Here is a 19,021-nt window from a genome sequence, read left to right on the forward strand (position 1 = left end):
ACAGAAGTCTAAAATACCAGACAATTGTACACACAATCGGGCTTCCAAATATTTCAAGATGAATAGTTTATTGTGAGACTCACAATATCAACAATAGTAAGTGGTTTTTATTGCACCTTTCTTAAACATTATCTGAAGTGCTTTTTAAAGAGGCCAACCAGGCCACATCAAGTCCCCTCAGCTAATAACATGGAAAAGCTATTGAGGAACTAAACCCTTCTGCTTGATGACATGTTCCATTTCAGCTTTTTGAGAGGTGTCCAAGTTGATCTCGTACTTGGCCAGAATTTTCATGATGGGCCTCAGCTTCAGCCACCATTGTGTCTTTGGAATACGATGCCTACAGAGGGATAGAGTTGTAAGTGTAGGGGGAAAAAAACAGTATTCTGTTAGTTAGTTAGTTAGTATATTAAATAGGCTTCATGAGGCTGCATTCAACAATGTCTGGCCATAGGGGGCAGAACAATTCCAACTGACAGCTGAATAGAGGTACAAAGTGTACAGTAGTCTTAATTTTCAGTGGATCCAAGAGACAGGAAACATTTTTTAGAATGTTGATATAAAGATCTTGCTTAATGCATTTCTAAATGACGTACAAAATACAAAAGCCACATAGCATGAAACGAAATCTCACTCGAAGTCAGTTTCTTCTGCAAGATGTGTCAGAGACTGGAAGACCAAAGATCTTTTCTTCATGCCCAACACACAGGCAGAGTCTGTAGAATTGGCAAATATACGACCTGGAGGTTTAAGGTTAGAAATAGAATACATATCAGAACATGTGCATGGGAGCTCAGCCTGCTACAACTGGACACAGCATTTAATTTTTGAGTGGTATGCTCTTCCCACCATGTCTGTAGCATTCATTCAGCTTATCAGTCAGCCACAGGACAGACTTGGCCCCCATCTTTGTGCCAAAATTCCTGTCAAAGGGACTGGGGGTTCCACCCTAGTAGCAAAGGGATAGGTCTCCTTATGTGTATATCACTGGATGAGGTGCCAAGCAACAAGTTAGGCAACATGGAATAGAAGATTCACATCCTGATTCACACCTGCTGCATATGTCCAAGGACGTTCTTCCTACAGTCAAACACACCCTTTCCCTCCTCTGAGTACAGGCTGAAGATAAAATCAGTGGTGTAGTTGGCATTGCATTTCTCATTCCTAAAAGGTAGGATCAGAAAAGAGATCATATAAATCTACACAGTGCAACATTTACTCTAAAAACAGAGACAACACACATTCCCAAACCTCAGAATGAGACCTCTCTTAACTGTGGTCTTCATCTTCTCCACAAGATGTTGCACATTCACCTACAAACAAATCGACATTAAGTTTGAAAACATCCATCCATCCACCCATCACTTCTTCTTTTGTTCATCTTTAAGCACAGACCTCTAGGTCATGGATATTAAAAGGCTCCTCATAGATGTAGGCAGCGTCAGCTCCAGCTGCCAAGCCTGCCATGGTTGCCAGGTAGCCACAGTGTCCTCCCATTGTCTCTATAATGAACACTCTTCTCTTGGTGCCGGCAGAAGATTGCTTGATCCTGTCGCATGTCTAAGAAGGGGAAACAAACAAATCAAAGAGTAAGTAGACCTCTTCTTGATTTTGTGGTTTGTCTGTTTGTTTGTGCCTACAAGAATCTAACCATGGTTATGGTGTTAAGGGCTGTATCAGCCCCAATGCTGAAGTCAGATCCAGGAACATTGTTGGAGACGGTTGCAGGAATAACAACCATGGGAATACACAGTTCCTCATACTTCTCTCTTGCCTGAACCAGCTCCAGACCACCAGTGAATGCCTAATGAAGAAGAAAGACCAAGGAAATTAGTTAACCATCAATGTACTGTATGACATTCACTATTGTTATCATTGAAGTAATCCATACTCTAGCAACCTAAGGAGTCGGTTGCTATAATCATTGACAGTTCTGGGCTAATTGGGTGAAAAAGCTCAATCGACATTTTAGAAACGTTAATTTCAACACAAGTTATGTTAATTGTCAGCGCTTATGTGAAGAAGACAAAGTAACCATCATAGCTGAAACTTCAGTAGTAATTAATGATATCCTGCCAGACACGAGTCAATGTTTAAGTTCAATCACTGTGTGTTTAGAAAGTTTTAAAGCAGCCTTTCCTGGGGTCATGTGGTGTATGGGGCACAGGAATTGATGTGAGAACTAAGATTGCCTTATGAATCATTCTGCAATATCTTATGGATAACAATATAATGGCACAACACGCATGCACATAACCAACATGTCTATAATTCAGCTACTTGCCTCAAAGCCTCCAATTATGATGAGAGCATGAATGTTGAACTTTGTGATGTTCAAACTGATTTCCTCCATGAAGACATGTGGCAGTACTCTTCATTAAAAGGTAAAACAAGGAATCAGGAATTTATATTTCGTTATGTGTACGCCAATGTACTCAACATTCAAATATACTGTTCCTAATATACTGTAGCTATGGGATTTGTCTAATGTACTTTACCTCTTAGTGCCCAGGTTTGAGCCCCCCTTTCCAGTCCATCCTGCAACTCCAGACCAATCGATAGGCTCAATCTGTGTAGGAACAATATACATCCTAAATCATGTCCTGTTGTCATGCAGCCTAGACATGAACACAGTAAAGCTAATGGCAGTTGTAATGAAATTAAAAGTCTGCGTGTTTGTTTGTGTGTATACAAAATAAAAATGTACCTTTCCGTGGGCCAAGCCCTCGAAGCCATCATGCACTGCCAGCATTTGGTGGCCCTGGATCAGACCAATCCTGACAGCTGAACGAACAGCAGCATTCATCCCAGCACATGGAGCACCCACATTTAATATGGCAATATTAATATTACCCTGGCAGACACACATGAAGAGAATTTTGTCAAAATAAATCTCCAGTGATAGTTACTGACAGTTACAGGCTGCAAAATAGACAGTTGAACTGTAATTCCTTACCTTTGTTTCTGGGGGGTGCAAATGAGCCAGCATTTTGTAAGTGTTCCAGTTGTTCTCAAAACTCCTTTACACGAAAAGTTGCAGAAATGTACAGAGATTTGAAACTCAACACAAAATGTATCAGTATTTGAAAATGATAGGAGACAGAAATGCATGCCTCACTTTCCCCTGAGGCTCACAGCATCGTTAAACCTCCTTTCAGCCATGGCTATGGTGACATCTGTAGTCTGGTATTCACAAAAAGTAGACGGAAAAACTACTTTAAAACGAGAGAGCAGAACATCAGTATATACTGGACAGATTTAACTCACCACTTGGACACACTCCATGAGAGGCAGTCTGACTGCCATGTTTCCAGACAAGCTGACCACACATGCAGGAGTTTCTGGTTTGGCCTCTAGCAGAGCCATCACAGCCTCTACACCCATCCTGCTCGCCTGAATCATGATAATGTGAAAAGAGAACAGGTGCAAAGGTAGATGCAGTTGTGAAATGGGGTTAGTTGGTACACATTTAAAGAGTTTATATGAGGAGAGACGTGGGGATTACCAGGATTCTGTCGAAGGCAGAGGGGGTTCCACCTCTCTGAACATGACCCAGGACTGTAGTGCGGGTGTCAAAGCCTAGTTTCTCCTTCACCAGCTAGATAGACACATCATTATGAGGTGTTATGAGCTCATTATGGATAAAACTGGCGGTGTGTGCTGAACTGCAGACATCACTCACCTTTTTAACACTATCACAGGTTATAGGTTTACCATGGATGTCAATAGCTCCCTCTGCAATGATGATGATATTCAACCGAGAGCCACGGCTTCTTTGCTGAGATGGACAGTGAAACACTTTAATATCAACGAGGCACACCCACCCTGGAAGCAAGAAATCTCAACTACGTATTAGAATGATGGAATTGATTAACAATCTGACCGCTGACAGTCTTCTGGCCAGATGCTCCTCCCATCCTTCATCTGGGGGCATCTCAGGGATGAACACCCAGTCAGCTCCACAGGCAAGGGCAGTCACTAAGGCAAGGTACCTGCAAATAGGGCAATGAACTATGGTTCAGGTGATTTTAAAGCTGATACTGACAATTACATTTTGATTGAAGCTGCCAATAGACTGATATTTTCGTTCTTACAATGTGCAGCGTCTGTTTTGCAAGTGATGTAAAACCTGAAAAACACAGGGTTGTACTCACCCACAGTGCCTGCCCATTACCTCCAGGATGAAGGTCCTCTGGTGACTGCAGAACAACACAACTTAAGTGTTAAAATCACCTGCAGCTGTGTTCTGTATATATCTTGTACTTTTCTGTGTCCACGTGAATACCTCTGTGCTGTGGTGGTGATGGCATCCACTATCTCAATAATGCGGTGCAGGGCGGAGTCAGTTCCAATGGTCATGTCAGTGCCACAGAAGTCATTGTCAATGGATCCCACCATGCCAACGATGTTGAGGTGAGAGGAGCATTTGGCCTCATGTTCTGTGATCTTTCCTGAGAAGATCAAAATGCCAGAATCCTGATGTACAGTATAACATTTAATTCATGAATGTACTGATTTACACTCATGTATGGCAAAGTAAGTTTGGTTGACCAGTGAATTTTGGGGTCATCATGCTCACCTGCTTTGACCAAGTCTGTCAGCAACTCATGCCACTCGGTCCGGAAAAAATTGGCTCCTGTCAGACTTCCATCACCTCCAATCACACACAGGTTGGTGATACCCAGTTTGACTAAGTTACAGGCGGCCTTGGTACGTCCCTCTTTGGAGCGGAAGTCCAAACAGCGGGCACTACCAATCACAGTTCCACCCTGATACCAGAAACGAATAAACAGTCTCAGTAAGTAGTAAGAGTAGTAGAAGTTTAAAGGGAAGGATCATATGAAACCCAAGCACTCATCTCGAAGGTCAACTAAGTCTTGAGTGAACCTTGACATTTAATTGACCGTTTGATCTACTGGACTGCAGTGGAGTGGCCAAAGGGCGGCTACAGCAGTGTAGTTCAAGAGGCTAGATTAAGACCTGATGACATGTCATTTAAAAAGAGACTGGACAAAATAAATGTTCAGCTGAATGACCTAATATGCTGTGACCATGTATGTTCTTACCAACTGTAGCATCATTGACACACTCTCCCAAGTAGCAAGGCGGATATTGTCCCCTCCATCCACCAGACCCTGGTAACCCTGTCAACAAGCAAATATATTACGCAATATCTGGAAAAGGAGTGATTACAGGGAAGAAGCTTTGGACTTGATGATGTAAGCATATTATTACTATGGTATAGAGGTGTTTCAGTCAAGTCTTTTATTTTCAAGTATTTTAATAATTTATATAAAATCTATATTGTGTGGATGTCGTAATCTCTGAGACATTAATCAAGAGCTGTGTTTACCTCATGGACGAAATACACCTTGGCTCCAGTGTAGAGTCCCACTCGGACAGTGGCCCTCACAGCTGCATTCATACCTGCAGGCATAGTGTGTATTTGTGAACATTAACCTAAATGATTGTATGGGAACCTTTAGTAAAAAATAGTTTTTCCATGGACAGAACAACAACACAGTCCGAGACAAATAAAGGCTCCAGTTTAACCAAACAACCTATTGCTCAGTGCAACTCTTTTATCTGAATGTAACTATGTTGTAGAGGTAATGGAAAATTTGTCAGTGGGAAGTGGGAAGCTTGTGTTGCTGCGAAAAAAAACTGGGCCTCTGACTACTTAACACCTGGGTCGTTCTTAAAGGACAAGATTTGGATAGATTGACTTTGAGGATGCCAAAGACATCTCCACTTACAGTGGAAAAGAGGAGAGGATAGAAACGACCCAAGGCCAAATTAGGCCTCTCAGTTCACATCACTGTGTTGGAGACATATGACAGAAAGGTCATACCTCTAAAATTAGCCCTCATAACTGCTACAGTAAGGAAAATAAGAAGAAACATGGACTTATTGGTATTAAGATGTCTCTGAAGGTATCTTTATGATGGAGATAATGCATTTTTAAAGATGATGGGAGTAGGAAAAGAGAAGATATGAGGGATTATCAGTGTATCGGGATCAGATGGGTTTGAACACAGACAGATAAATTCACTACAGGGATGTTAAGGGTCACTGACAGTCGTCCAAAAGGTCAGAGTGGAGATATTCTCCATTAAGTAAAAGGTCAGGTTGGGAGAGTGCCTCAGTCTGTGGACCAAGCAGCTCTAGGTGAAAGACTGCCCTTTTCTATATGATAGCTCTATATTCAAGATAATGCTCTGGCTACAGAGATGTCATCTAAGTATTGTGTTCAGTAATCATGACTAAATGTGGTAAAAACAAAATGAGTTGATACTTACTATTACTTGACATTTCTTCACAGTTAAGAATGTTAATTTTTATAGGCTTTACAATAACTTGCCAAATCCAATAAAATAGTTATATAGGCCTCATCATGCTCATCATGAGCAGCCATTTCAGATGCATAACATTGCATTGCTGATCACAACACTGCATTACTTCTTAACCTGCTGAGGCAAATAAACAAGACTTGTCTCTCACACACCGGCCTGGAAGTCTCCACTTACCCTGGGCATCACCTCCCGAAGTTAGCACGGCGATAGCACGCCCCACACCCATTTTGGTGGGGTCCGCTGCACCTGATTCTGCCATGGCCTTGGAGCTGAAGCTCACTGAAGGAGAGACACTTTCTTTGAGAAAATCTCCCTGGCACTATGTGGGGCACGCAGAGACCCTCACCTCTTACTCAGCCTGCCTGGTATGGAAGCAGCAAAAGCAAGGGTGCACAGCTGAACTATGCTCTTGGCAGACATTGAAGCATACGTAGATGGGCAGCCATATTTAGACACACACAAACACACACGCACACAAACACACTGGTGATCATATTACTATATCTAATTACTGGTCCAATTGTGCCAACTCAAACTGAATGATCATAAATCTTTTAAATATCCATTCATGATAACTGAATATGAACTCTAAGCATCTGCTATAGCAACATGCAACTCTATAACACCATATCAAACATTTGAATTGTTATGACAGTCAATAAAACTGTGTCTATTCTCTCATTTTTCTCTGCCGTATCAGATGACCTGTACATTCTACTTAACTTGGTTATGATAGTCAGTCAGCTTAGTCTAGCTTACCGGCGTCCCCTGCTGGTGGTGGATGGGAAACTGAGGACATCGTGTTATCGTCTTCCGATGCTGGTAAGTCATCACCACCTGAGAAGGGAGATCCATATCATACCCCCCAAGCATTCTATAACGTCAGCTTTACTGTGTACTGATTGATTCAGCAGCTTGAAGGTACATACATACATACATACATACATACATACATACATACATACATACATGCATACATATGAGGACCCTTTCTACCAAAAACAAGCCGATTAAGCATTATTATATGGAATTCTCTTATTGAAAGTTGTTATTGAAACCATTTGTCAGCTTCATATAACATATTTTATCTGTTCATCTGAGTTGCAGCTGACAAGTTTGGGGAGAAAGTCAGATGTCCAGCTGAAAACAAATTGACATCATATTTCTCACAAGCTAAAGAAATTGGTTACTTAACATGACAACCTCTGGGTATGATCAATTGATAGCTCATGGGAACAGAGCACTCAATTCAAACTTGTTTGTAATGTCTCACTGTAATCCTTCCCCTTTCACACACATTACCCCCCCCCCCCCCCCCTCCCCCACAAACACACACACACACACACCCTTTCTTTTATTAACTACTCTTCCACCAGCACTCACAAAGTTAGTTTGCTATTCACGTCTGCAACTGGGAATCAGATAAGGTAATTATTAGATATGGCACTGAACAACAGTTAGATGTGTGTATGGGTCGCTCACTCGCTCTCTGTATATGTGTGTGTGTGTGTGTGTGTGTGTGTGTGTGTGTGTGTGTGTGTGAGTGTAACTATTAAGTGATTTATTCAATGAGGCCATTTATTTAAAGTACCACGTCAGTTGCATTTCCCACAAACAAAATGTAATATAACATAATCACAGAACTGGATAATGTAGTGGGAAAATTCAGAAGAACATGACCTCACTAATTGTACGCTACAACAAAAAGCAATTGGAGCTCAATATTATTACTGGTACTGCGAGAGATTAATTAAAAAGCAACAATTGTGGATGCGGGAAAAGTGAGTCATTGACTCTGATGCCTGAATGTCAGTTAAGATGAGAATCAACAACAGCAAGTGTAGGAGGCTCAGTTCATTACAGTAGGGCGTTCTTAAAATAACCGCTGAATATTTGAACGCAATACACAACAGTCCCTCCCCTTCTTTACTTTGAAACTGCACAATCATTCCTAGAACTGAGTGTGTACTGAGTGTGTACCTTGTAAATACAGTTGAAAAAATAGGAAATGCTATGCAGTTTACAGAAAAGTTTAACAAAATAATGCTTTATAATCCAAACATTTACTCTAGTCACACGCACCAGCACACACAAACATCAACACTATATACTATATATATATACACTGAACGTACCTGTAACATTAGGATACAGTATCTTTCTTAGCCAGAATAGCGTGTAGACCAACAGTGCCACGGATAGGAGCCATTGGGCTGTGAGGGCACCCGGGTCCCACATCCGCTGCCTGCTTTCCTCCCTGAACCACCATTGTGGATCTGACCCGTATTATTAGCTGCGATATCACTGCCGTATCATGGGCAATGGGCCCTCATCTCTTAAGCATGGTGGGCAGTCAGCAAATACTCAGCGGCATTTTAGGATTGTCGGTGTCCAGAACTGTTGGGGGAGATTGAAACATCCACTTGTTGTGAATGAAGTAACGCAATACACTATTATCCAGAGGGTGGGAGAGGAATAACACGAAACTTGTATATCGTTGTTTATTCCAGGCAGGTTATCTTGTGTAAACTCCACCAGGTCCTGTGTTGCAAGGTGAAACATGGTCAATGTTTTTTAATCACTGCTGGCTGAGGTTCCAGTCTGTCAGCTGACAGTGTAGTCAGTCTGACACCGGAGAGACTGTCATGCCTGAGCTCTACACCCATCAGAAGAAACAACAACAACACACAAACACACACACACACACAAATCATGAAAGCCAGTAAAAAAAGGCCTTAACTGATTCACTAATGACGTGATTCATCAGTCGGTGTGCTGTGTGAAGGTCATGACTTCAAGGCCCCTCCCTCAACCATTTACATATATATGACTGTGAATAAATGTTATCTTGTGATAAACACAAACCTGCGGTGGTGTTTGTGAAATGGCTCTTCTGTGCAGCATCTTTCTAACACTGCCCGTCCCTAGTGGGTTGAGCGACATGCAGTCCTCTCCTCGCAAGTCAAACCCGATCGATACCACCATTTCCAGGTAATCCCCCCCACTCCCGTCTTCCCTGACACTGTTAACACTCACACTGCCTGTAATAAACCAAACCAATCAATACAACTCCAGTTCAACACAATGCACTTCCTCTTTTAGCTAATGCAGTAAAAATGACAGGATAAGGTTATGATCTGAACTTTCACCTTCTCTCCAACCATCTGAAAGTGAACACATAGGATAGTAACAGTACTCACTGCTGAACTAAATGTAAAGCTCTGCCATATGGGGGCAGCTAATTCATTTAAATCGATACAGACAAACCACTGAGCTTAATATATGAACAACTATGCTTTATTCTATCTAGTAAAATAAATTATAGAACTCAAATGTCATATATCTTTAATTTCAGTTTGTTACCGATACAACTAATTATCTTTAGGAAAAAGAAAAAAATTATTACAAGGGATAGACAAAATCACTTGAATTAATGTATAAAATAATAATAATTATAATGTCACTGTGAAGTTTGAAATCATGTATTTTGTGCAGCATTTTGACTTCCCACAGCTGAGGTCAGCCAACAGGTGGCAGCAGCACCTGGTTTTCCCCTTTCAGCACTGATGTGAGCTGGAGGAGCACATGCAAAGCTTGGGCCCAATAAATCATGCATTGAAAGTGTCAGTGCAAATTTTGTTAAATTTTATTGCGGTTTAATCAGCTCAATGAATGTTTTAATAGGCTGATATTTCACGGTGCGAATGGCAACGCGGTGATTAATTGAATGGGGTGGAGATGGCCCCTTCCTGTGCCCCCCCCGCCGCAGCCCCACCGCTCTCTTGCATTGAATCACTAATGCAGACCTTTACGGATATTTGTCCACTTATTGAAGCAAGGGAGTCCTGTTAGATACATTAAGATTATTTATATTTAATTTTAGAACAAACAAAAGAAGGTACAACTCTCCAGTGAGGCAATAGGTGCGTCGCTGGATAATTGTTAAACTCCTTTACCCCTGAAATTATTACCTGATTTTCTTCACTGTCCTTTCTCCTCTTTTCCTCTTGTGATCTGAATTCATTAGGCTGGGCTTCACACTGCTCTTGGACCTCCCACATCGTTTAACATGTCTTTACCCCTCCTCCTCTCCCTGAGGATGCTCCGTTCTTATGTTCTATTTGTCACCCAATCCCTCTTCCCCATCATGTACATATCTTAATCAGCCCATTTTCTCCTCACCTCACTTTCATCCTTGCCATGTTTTTTTCTCTTCTGCCTCCTCCTTTGACCTTCAGTTCCCCAGCTTCATTACTCTCTTCCATTTCTGTATTTCTCACCTGTCTTCCTGACCATAAGGTAGTAATGGAATGCAAAATCAACATGGCTATGACATTTTGGGCCACATTCACCCCCCCACCCGCCTCCCCAGGTTGTATGTTATATATGCTGTTGTCCTGTGAGTGTGAGCATGAATGTAAGATGTGTGGTGACAATTCTAATAAGGACATGTTTGAGAGAATGGAGGAGGCTGGGGGCTGTAATTAAAGACTGGAGGGTCTTGGTGAATAAGTAGGGAGGGAGGGGCCGTTAAACGGTGGCTACTGCAGCTGGAACAATAAATCAACCTGCCCCTTTAGCCGCCCTCCACACAATATCACCATACAGCATTCACCCTATCCACCCCCCCAACCCCGATGAAAAAGCAATTCCGTCATGTCTTGTTAGCTCATTCGTCTTCATCAGCACCAGTTGGTGGTTCATACCCCCCACCCCCACCCCTACACACACACACACACACAATCACACACACACACACACCTCAAGCCTCCCCCTCCCAGCGTCAGGCATCTTTGATCAAACGAGAACCAGCCAGTGCATCAGCATGGACATGGGTGTCATAACATTCTTACCCACAACACGACTGCCTCTCCCTCTCTCTCACACACACACAACCACACAAACACACACACACACACACACACACACACACACACACACACACACACACACACACACACACACGCACACGCACACACACGGCACCGTACAACAAATTAGGTGGGAACAGTTACACCAGGCTTGGTTTCACTGTGCACAGTGATGTTGTTAATGAATACTTGGTTAACACACAAAGCTCAGTAATGGCATTCAGGACCAATTAAGGATGACTAATTAATGAGGCATTTCCTATAAAGCTTATTGATATGTTAATTTGCAGTTATAGTAATGAGAGTCTTAATTGTATTGCCTTTAGACAACACAATTTTTCTTACATAGAATGATGAATTGTTCAGCTAACAGATTTGTTGATTCACTAAATATGTTATTTGGTTTTGAGTACAATGAAATAAAGCAGCCAAATGAAAACATTTCTATTATGATTATAGATTTATTATGCTTTATGTAACCAATGAAATTTTAGCTTTAAGCGTTTCCCCTTCACATTTATTCACATTTTTAGGACTATAATGCCAAGTTTCATGCTTACAGTATATTTGAAGTACCTCCCTGTACATCTTTAAGTGCCCTACAGCTGCTTAAAGCAAATGACAAATGAGAGCTGTGTGGACTGTGGCTTGTATAACATCGTGTCAGTTATGCAGTCAGTATCCAGCCTTATCACACAGACATACTGTATATTAAAATGAATATGCTGAAGAGATTTGTGCGGCATTTGGGCGACAGTAGCTCAGTCCATAGGGGACTCGGGTTGGGAACCAGAGGGGTCGCTGGTTCAAGTCCCCGTATGGCCCAAGCGTGGACTGGCAGCTGGCAGCTGGAGAGTTGCCAGGTCAGATAGATTCTACCAATGGTTCTATGGTTAGTTTGGGAAAGTTTTAGAATCAAGTGATGTTTACAAAGTAATATATCATTGTAGTTCCGAAGATATTATTGATTTGATTGACGCAGAATGTCAAAAGAAAGGTACTCATGCTATATACTGTATATTTTTTTAAAAACAAAGTAAAATTACTTTTAAAATGAAAAGACGAACTCAATACAAGTCAACCCTAATAAGATATATGCTATAACCATAATTTGTTATGTATTATTATGTCTAAAATTCAAAATCAACAATCATTAATTTGACAAGTTTGTCTTTTCTTTTCACATTAAATGCATGCTTGTCAAATGTAATGGAAATATTAGATTCAAACAAAATTTCTGGGTGCAAGACTATATCTATATATAAAACTATATTTTTAGGGAACTCCTGTATTGTGTGACCTCGATCTTGTTAAGTTCTTTCTAGGATTTTGTTAAAAAAAAGTCAGTAAACAGTGACAAATCATTTGTGTTTGAGTTTGTGTTTCATTTACTGGTTTAATCGTTTAAAAAGTCAAAACAAGTCAGCTAACTTATACAAAGCCCTGTATCTCAAAATTGGTCCTGAGCAGATACAACCTTATAATTCTAAGGAAAGGATTTCAACCTGAGTGTAATAAATAAAGGGGTTTGGTCTGGATGCAAAGTCATTACCGTTATGATAGAAACAAAGAATAATACCATAATAAGATAGCATGCTTAGGCAATTTCCCAACATAATTGATGTTGGGAAAGAAGCTTAATTACAGAGCTGCAGTTACCGCTCACTTGACCGAAGCCATTGACTTTTGCATTAGGATCTTTAAATGCCTTTGCTTTTCTCCATCATACTCATAGAAATAATTAAAATAGAGTACAGGAGGGAGCCACATTGAACATATCTGAGAATTTAATCCTAGAACAGCAAACTGTGATGTGGCTTTAAATCTGGTTGAGGTAACCTGCAATAAGAAACTGAATCCCCACCTGCTCCTATAATGGCTGACAGAATTGTTATAGTTAACAGTACAAATAGTAGTAGTACAAATTACTTGTGGTACTTCAATGTTCAAAACACTTAAAGTTACTGGCTAACAAATGTAGTTTGTGGCCCCTTTGATAGTGATGAATCATAACGTTAATATGTGTGACATGCACCGCAAACACACCCTCACACAGACCTCGAGGGGTTTAAGCGCGTCTATCAATGCTGTCATTGTCACACGGCTGTCTGGACGCTGACTGAGAGCTGTCAGTCCAGCTGACGAGAGCTGACTGAGGGGGTCAGTCATGGAAACCCAGGGGTTGCCTGTGTGTCAGGGAGGGAAGGAGTGGGAGGGAGATAGAAATAGACAAGGTTTGACCTGACAGAGAGAGAGAGAGAGAGAGAGAGAGAGAGAGAGAGAGAGAGAGAGAGAGAGAGAGAGAGAGAGAGAGAGAGAAGACTGCGAGAAGCCCTCAAGGGGACAACATGTAAAACTATTAAACAAGAGACCACCGTCTATGACTCCATAACTAACACACACACACACACACACACACACACACACACACACACACACACACACACACACACACACACACAGACACAGAAACACACACACACACACACACACACACACACACACACACACACACACACACACACAGAGAGAGAGAAACAGAAAGAGAGAGAGGATACTCTGTATGCCCTCAACTCAGAAGCATGACAAAAATTAAAAACGACAAAGATCCAGAATGAGACTCAGATCTTTCTTATCAACAGTTCGGATGCATAGGATATGGAGGAAGGGGAAGCAATGCAGACGTTAGGCAAAGACAAATAAATGACCTAATAACTTGGGAAGGAGAATGCACCTCACGTCCTGCTGTTGCCTCCTGGATGAAAACAAGAAAGGACAGAAAATGAAAGGAGACATGAAACGAGAAACAAAGCTAAATGGCTGGAGTAAAGCACACAAGTGTATATACATTTTTGGTCACCATTTCTGAGAAGGTGAGAAAAGCGTGAGAGGGGAGGAGAGGCAGAAAGGAGAAAGGGTTTATGAGGCAGCGGGGAACGTGTCAAAAACAGACAGGTACATAGACAAAAGCAGCATCCTGAAAGTGTTCACCCTTTAATGATAAGAAAAAAGTGACAGTCAGAGAAAAGGCTTCTGATGTTGACAGAGGCTATTAACAGTCGGGCAGTACACACGGAGACTAAGAGGAGAGATGGAGGGATCGAGCTTTATTCACAATGAAGCCACAGAGTGACGGAGAGGAGCTGCAGTGCAAGGAGAGGCATCAAAGTATAATTGAAAGGAGGTTGCAAAGCTCTGTTCCTTGGTCTTTGGTTCATGCTAAAATACACCTCCCAACATGGCTGCCGGTCGCACACACACACACACACACACACACACACACACACACACACACACACACACACAAATGGAGACACAGATTTATTTCTCCTGCAGACTGTCTGATCCTCTTTCCTCAGGGAGGTGTTAGTGTATAGGAATCTAAGGGGCTTTGTTTGGAATATAGGGAGCAATGATACTCTCTCTCTCTCTCTCTCTCTGTCTCTCACTCTCTCTCTCTCGCTCTCTCACTCTCTCTCTCTCACACGCTCTCTCTATATCTATCTATCAGCAAACAAACAAGTGTTACGAGAGCAAAAGTAGCTCCAAGTGTCCAAACTATGAACACATTTAGAGCTCAGCTACAAAGTTCTGGTTTCATAAAATCGGGCGGGAGGAAGTGCTATGTATTTCAAATAGTCAGCCTAAGTTCATGGCAAAGTTGGTGTGTGCGCTCAGGAGCTTGACACGCCCGATCGAAGGCGCACAGGGCGTAGCTGGAGAGCGAGGAGAAGCTGGGAAAATGTGCATGTGGCCAGATCAATATCAAACACTGATAGCATATTCAGCCTGGGGGCTTATCAGAGAGAATGTCAACACACTCTGGTGAGACGCCAAACACCCCCCCTCCAGCAATCACCTCCACTACCACACACGCAGACACAGACACAGACACAGACACACACACAGACACAGACACAGACACACGCACACACCCTTCCCATGCCACTTTTCCCCCCAATTCATTATTAATGAGCTCGATGGGCCTCGTTAGCAGGGAGCCACATGATGCTGCTTCCACAAACAAAACAAAAAACGCTCCACAACAGTAATTGCCTTCTTCCTCCATGTCTCCCCCTCTCCCAACCTCCTTCTTCAGCTGACACCTGCTGTGGAGAAGTTTAACGGGAGACAAATGGACACACACACGCACATGCACACATATACTCACTTGCTACACTTGTACTGCCTCTCTAGAGTCTGTCTGTCTTTCTTTCTTCCTTCCCTCTCTCTTTCTATTTCTACAATTGTATCAAAAAATAGAATGTAGAAGAATAGAAATACCATCAAAAAGTTTTGCTGCTTTTTGAGGCCATCGCTCTGCACATCTCTCTCTCTCTCTCTCTCTCTCTCTCTCTCTCTCTCTCACTCTCTCTCTCTCGCTCTCTCGCTCTCTCACTCTCTCTCTCTCTCTCTCTCTCTCTCTCTCTCTCTCTCACTCTCTCTCTCGCTCTCTCGCTCTCTCGCTCTCTCGCTCTCTCACTCTCTCTGAGCTCTACTCCGCTCGTTCCATGTGCTCGTGAAATCTTTCACGCCTTGTTCTTCTAAGGACCTTCTCTTTGAGCCAATTAAACCCACTTTCTCCTCACTCTGCCCCCATATGCTCCACCATTCCCACCTCCTCCCCTCTCCACGCTTCAGCCTCTGTGAACTATCATTTTAACTCTTTACTTTACTCTGAATATCTTCCTCTGCGGCGGCTCTTAAGAGAAAGAGAGAGAGGATGGAATGCAGCACGAGACGCAAACAAAACAGACATATAGGAGGAAAGAGGCGAGAGCGATGAGACTGGGTAGCATGGAACAACAAAAAGGTAAAATAGACAGATGGGATGCTCCACTGCTTGGCTGACACACATGGGGTCTCTGCAGACTGAGAGGATGCTGGGAAAGGAAGGGGAAAGAGATAGAGAGAGAGCGAGAGAGAGAGAGAGAGAGAGTGAGAGAGAGAGAGAGAGAGGTGGTGTGGTGAGTAAACCCTCCCTCCCAGCCCCACCTCCCCACCCCTTCAAACACTCCACCTCCCCCACAGTGGAACTGTATGCTTGGCTTCTCCTGGTTTCTTAGCATTCCTCCCCATCCTCTTCCAAAGCCTGGGAGAGGACCGAGGCAGACAGCAGGGCTTGTCATAGTCACAGACCTACGTCCAGCTCTGTGTGTGTGTGTATGTGTGCGCGCGAGCATGTGTGTGCAAGCGCACGCACGTGTGTGCCCCATGTGCATGTGATACATAACGTGTATGCATGTGGATGTTGATGTGGATGTAGCCAGAATTCACAAAATAATTAATCTGCGTGCAAGAGTGTTTATGTAATAGAGTTTAAACGCGTCTGTGCTAACTATTGCTAATGTGTAAATATAAAGGAACGAGAATAGCTTAAAATAAAAAAGATTCAAATATATAAATGCCCTCCAGCCTTCTCAAACTCTCTTCCACCGTCCAAATCCTGTTATTTCAAGGTCTCCTGCTTACCTGCTTCCCCCTCAACTTTCATTTGATCAAGTTTTTTAGATTTTGTATGATTTTGTTGCCCTTTTACACCTCCCCACACATGCATAAACACTTTCTTCCCTTTCTCTCCTTCTTTCCTCTTTCTTCTTTTGATACCCACACTGTTAACAAACATCATGCCTGTCTGCAAAAATATAATATATATATAACATAGTATACAATGACATCATACTTAAACTAAAAAAGAAAAAAAGAAAAAACCTAAAATGAACCAAAACAGCTCAGTCAATCATTAACTCAAAAACAAATTAAATAAGACATCAATAATATGAAATAAAATATGATATTATAAAAGTGACCTGTGTGTTTAAAGGTTAATACATCTGTGTGTGTGTATACGTGATTCTTTACTGTATGTGTCTGCTTCTGTGCCAGTATGTGTGTGTGTGCCATGTGTGTGTGACCTGTCAATACGACTGTGATCTTCACTGGCAGACAGTATTGGCAGAAAGACCTGTGTGGCTCGTGGAAGCTTAAAAACTCCAGGGACTCTGGCTGGACACACACTGCCTGTGCCAAGCGGCTTCTCTCCAATATCTATGAATTATTCACCAGGACTCGATTGACGGCACAGAGACCCTAATGAGAAAGTTGTTGCAGGGAGACGTTCAACTGTGTCACTGTGCGTGTGTGAGCGTGTGTACAGTGTAAATACGCAGCATGACACTGCGCATGTTATGGGTGTGTGCTCAAATATGTGTCTCTGTGCTTGCATGTGCGTGTGTGTGTGTGTGTGTGTGTGTGTGTGTGTGTGTGTGTGTGTACAGAGAGACTAATTAGCAATACTGCCGCTGGACAAGAGCAATGATTAAGTCTGGGTAATGAAGTCAGGGTGGAATAAGAGAAATTCACTGCGATCCTTCTGCGCTGTGGATCACACACACACAGAAAGTAGACACACTTTCTTTCTTTCTCGTCTTCCTCTCTAAACGTTGATTATTGTTTCAACGCCGTGACCATTGTTCCTTTAATGTGACAGTGGCTGTTTACAGGTGGACAGGCTGATGGCACAACCACAAAGAAGTTTCTATCTCCTCTTCCTGTTGACTTTCTCATTTTTCTCCCCCCCCACCCCCCACCCCAACACACACACCTCCCTCTCTCTCCTTCTCCCTCTCTCTCTCTGTTACCTTGGAGTCTGGCCGTCATGCTCCTGTGGCTACGCTCTAAAGGTTACGCTGTGTACCCACAGTCACTGCCTGTCACTCCCCCAACACCAACAGCCCCACACACACACACACACACACACACACACACACACACACACACACACACACACACACACACACACACACACACGCACACACACACACACACACACACACACACACACACACACACACACACACACACACACACACATCTAGCCCCATCAGTCCCAGGCCCTGTCAGAGATACACTGACCGTAGAATCATCAACCTAGTGTTTGACTTTGTCCGGCCAAAGCTTCTCGTTCTGTGGTTTTCTCTTCCTTATGGCAAAGTTAAAGGTGAAACAAGGAAGATGTGGTGAATAACCTGAGATTAACCTGAGAGAACACACATTGATGTACAGTATTTGTGCATGATGTGTGTTGGGATAAGTTGGGATAAGAAATTATTCCAACTTTATGGGCAACAGTGTATATATTCTGTGAAGTAGAAATCAAGGCAACAGGTTGTTAATGTCCAGTTCTGATTCTGAGTCAGAGGTCAACAAAACACTACATTTTTCACAAATGTTTGTTTAGATGTGAAAATGTAGCCCCAAATCCATCTGAGAACATCTGATTACATGTGTTTTTCTCGCTCTTTACAGGTTCTAAATTTGCAGTGTAATAAGCACAACAGAGTGAAATGCAAAGAGAGACAAAGGGGGGACATGCAGAGTGAAGTGCTGCGTCTGTCTGCACTCATGGAATTAAAACACTGCTCACTTGACAGAAATCAAGAAGGTCTTGGGAGGCCTCATCTCTCGCTTTCCTCCTGTCTCCTTCTTTTCAAATGACTCTCCTACCTCCCCTCCTTTCTCATCAAAGATGAATGTGCCACAAAATGATGCGGCGAAAGCACAAAGTGAGTTGCAGAAAAGAACGTTTGGGACTTGAGAGCAGAAGCTTCTCCAACAAGTGAGACTGAGAAGTGAACATCACATCACCCCCCAGAGAAATGCAATAAAATGAGCTATACTTTGTCAAATACTAATAATGGCTGCTTCAGATGTCGTTTTGATGGAACTTTCTTCAAGAAATGGAATGAATTTTATGTACAAGCGTTGAGAGATAATTTAATTTTTAAGCACAAATCA

At 42.4% G+C, this 19,021-nt stretch overlaps 1 protein-coding gene across 1 annotated transcript; it reads right to left on the reverse strand.

Annotated features, from left to right (window-relative positions):
* Positions 1 to 198: 198 nt before the first annotated feature.
* On the reverse strand, positions 199 to 6,627 carry pfkmb (phosphofructokinase, muscle b). Its single transcript, XM_076156703.1, has 22 exons — positions 6,528 to 6,627; positions 5,354 to 5,427; positions 5,067 to 5,144; positions 4,580 to 4,769; positions 4,286 to 4,451; positions 4,155 to 4,199; positions 3,884 to 3,992; positions 3,683 to 3,778; positions 3,506 to 3,598; positions 3,268 to 3,393; positions 3,119 to 3,183; positions 2,957 to 3,020; positions 2,708 to 2,854; positions 2,499 to 2,569; positions 2,285 to 2,372; positions 1,652 to 1,804; positions 1,396 to 1,560; positions 1,252 to 1,313; positions 1,053 to 1,164; positions 850 to 949; positions 635 to 740; positions 199 to 340 (listed from the first exon to the last, which is right to left on the reverse strand). The coding sequence occupies exons 1-22, from the start codon at positions 6,610 to 6,612 to the stop codon at positions 199 to 201; spliced, it is 2,337 nt and encodes a 778-aa protein (XP_076012818.1). The 5' UTR covers positions 6,613 to 6,627.
* Between the last annotated feature and the right edge of the window lie 12,394 nt (positions 6,628 to 19,021).

The sequence above is a fragment of the Genypterus blacodes genome, unplaced genomic scaffold, assembly GCF_046128005.1.
Source record: "Genypterus blacodes isolate CSIRO-AG114 ecotype Tasmania unplaced genomic scaffold, CSIRO-AGI_Gbla_v1 ptg000070l_1, whole genome shotgun sequence".
Classification (NCBI taxonomy): domain Eukaryota; kingdom Metazoa; phylum Chordata; class Actinopteri; order Ophidiiformes; family Ophidiidae; genus Genypterus; species Genypterus blacodes.

Excerpts from the sequence above, each read along its gene's own strand:
- pfkmb (XM_076156703.1), bottom strand. The coding sequence starts at position 6,612 with ATGGCAGAATCAGGTGCAGCGGACCCCACCAAAATGGGTGTGGGGCGT. Across the intron at positions 2,570-2,707 it reads AGGGCTTGGCCCACGGAAAG|ATTGAGCCTATCGATTGGTC; the intron begins GTACATTTTTAT and ends GTTCCTACACAG. Across the intron at positions 1,165-1,251 it reads AAGAGAGGTCTCATTCTGAG|GAATGAGAAATGCAATGCCA; the intron begins GTTTGGGAATGT and ends CCTACCTTTTAG.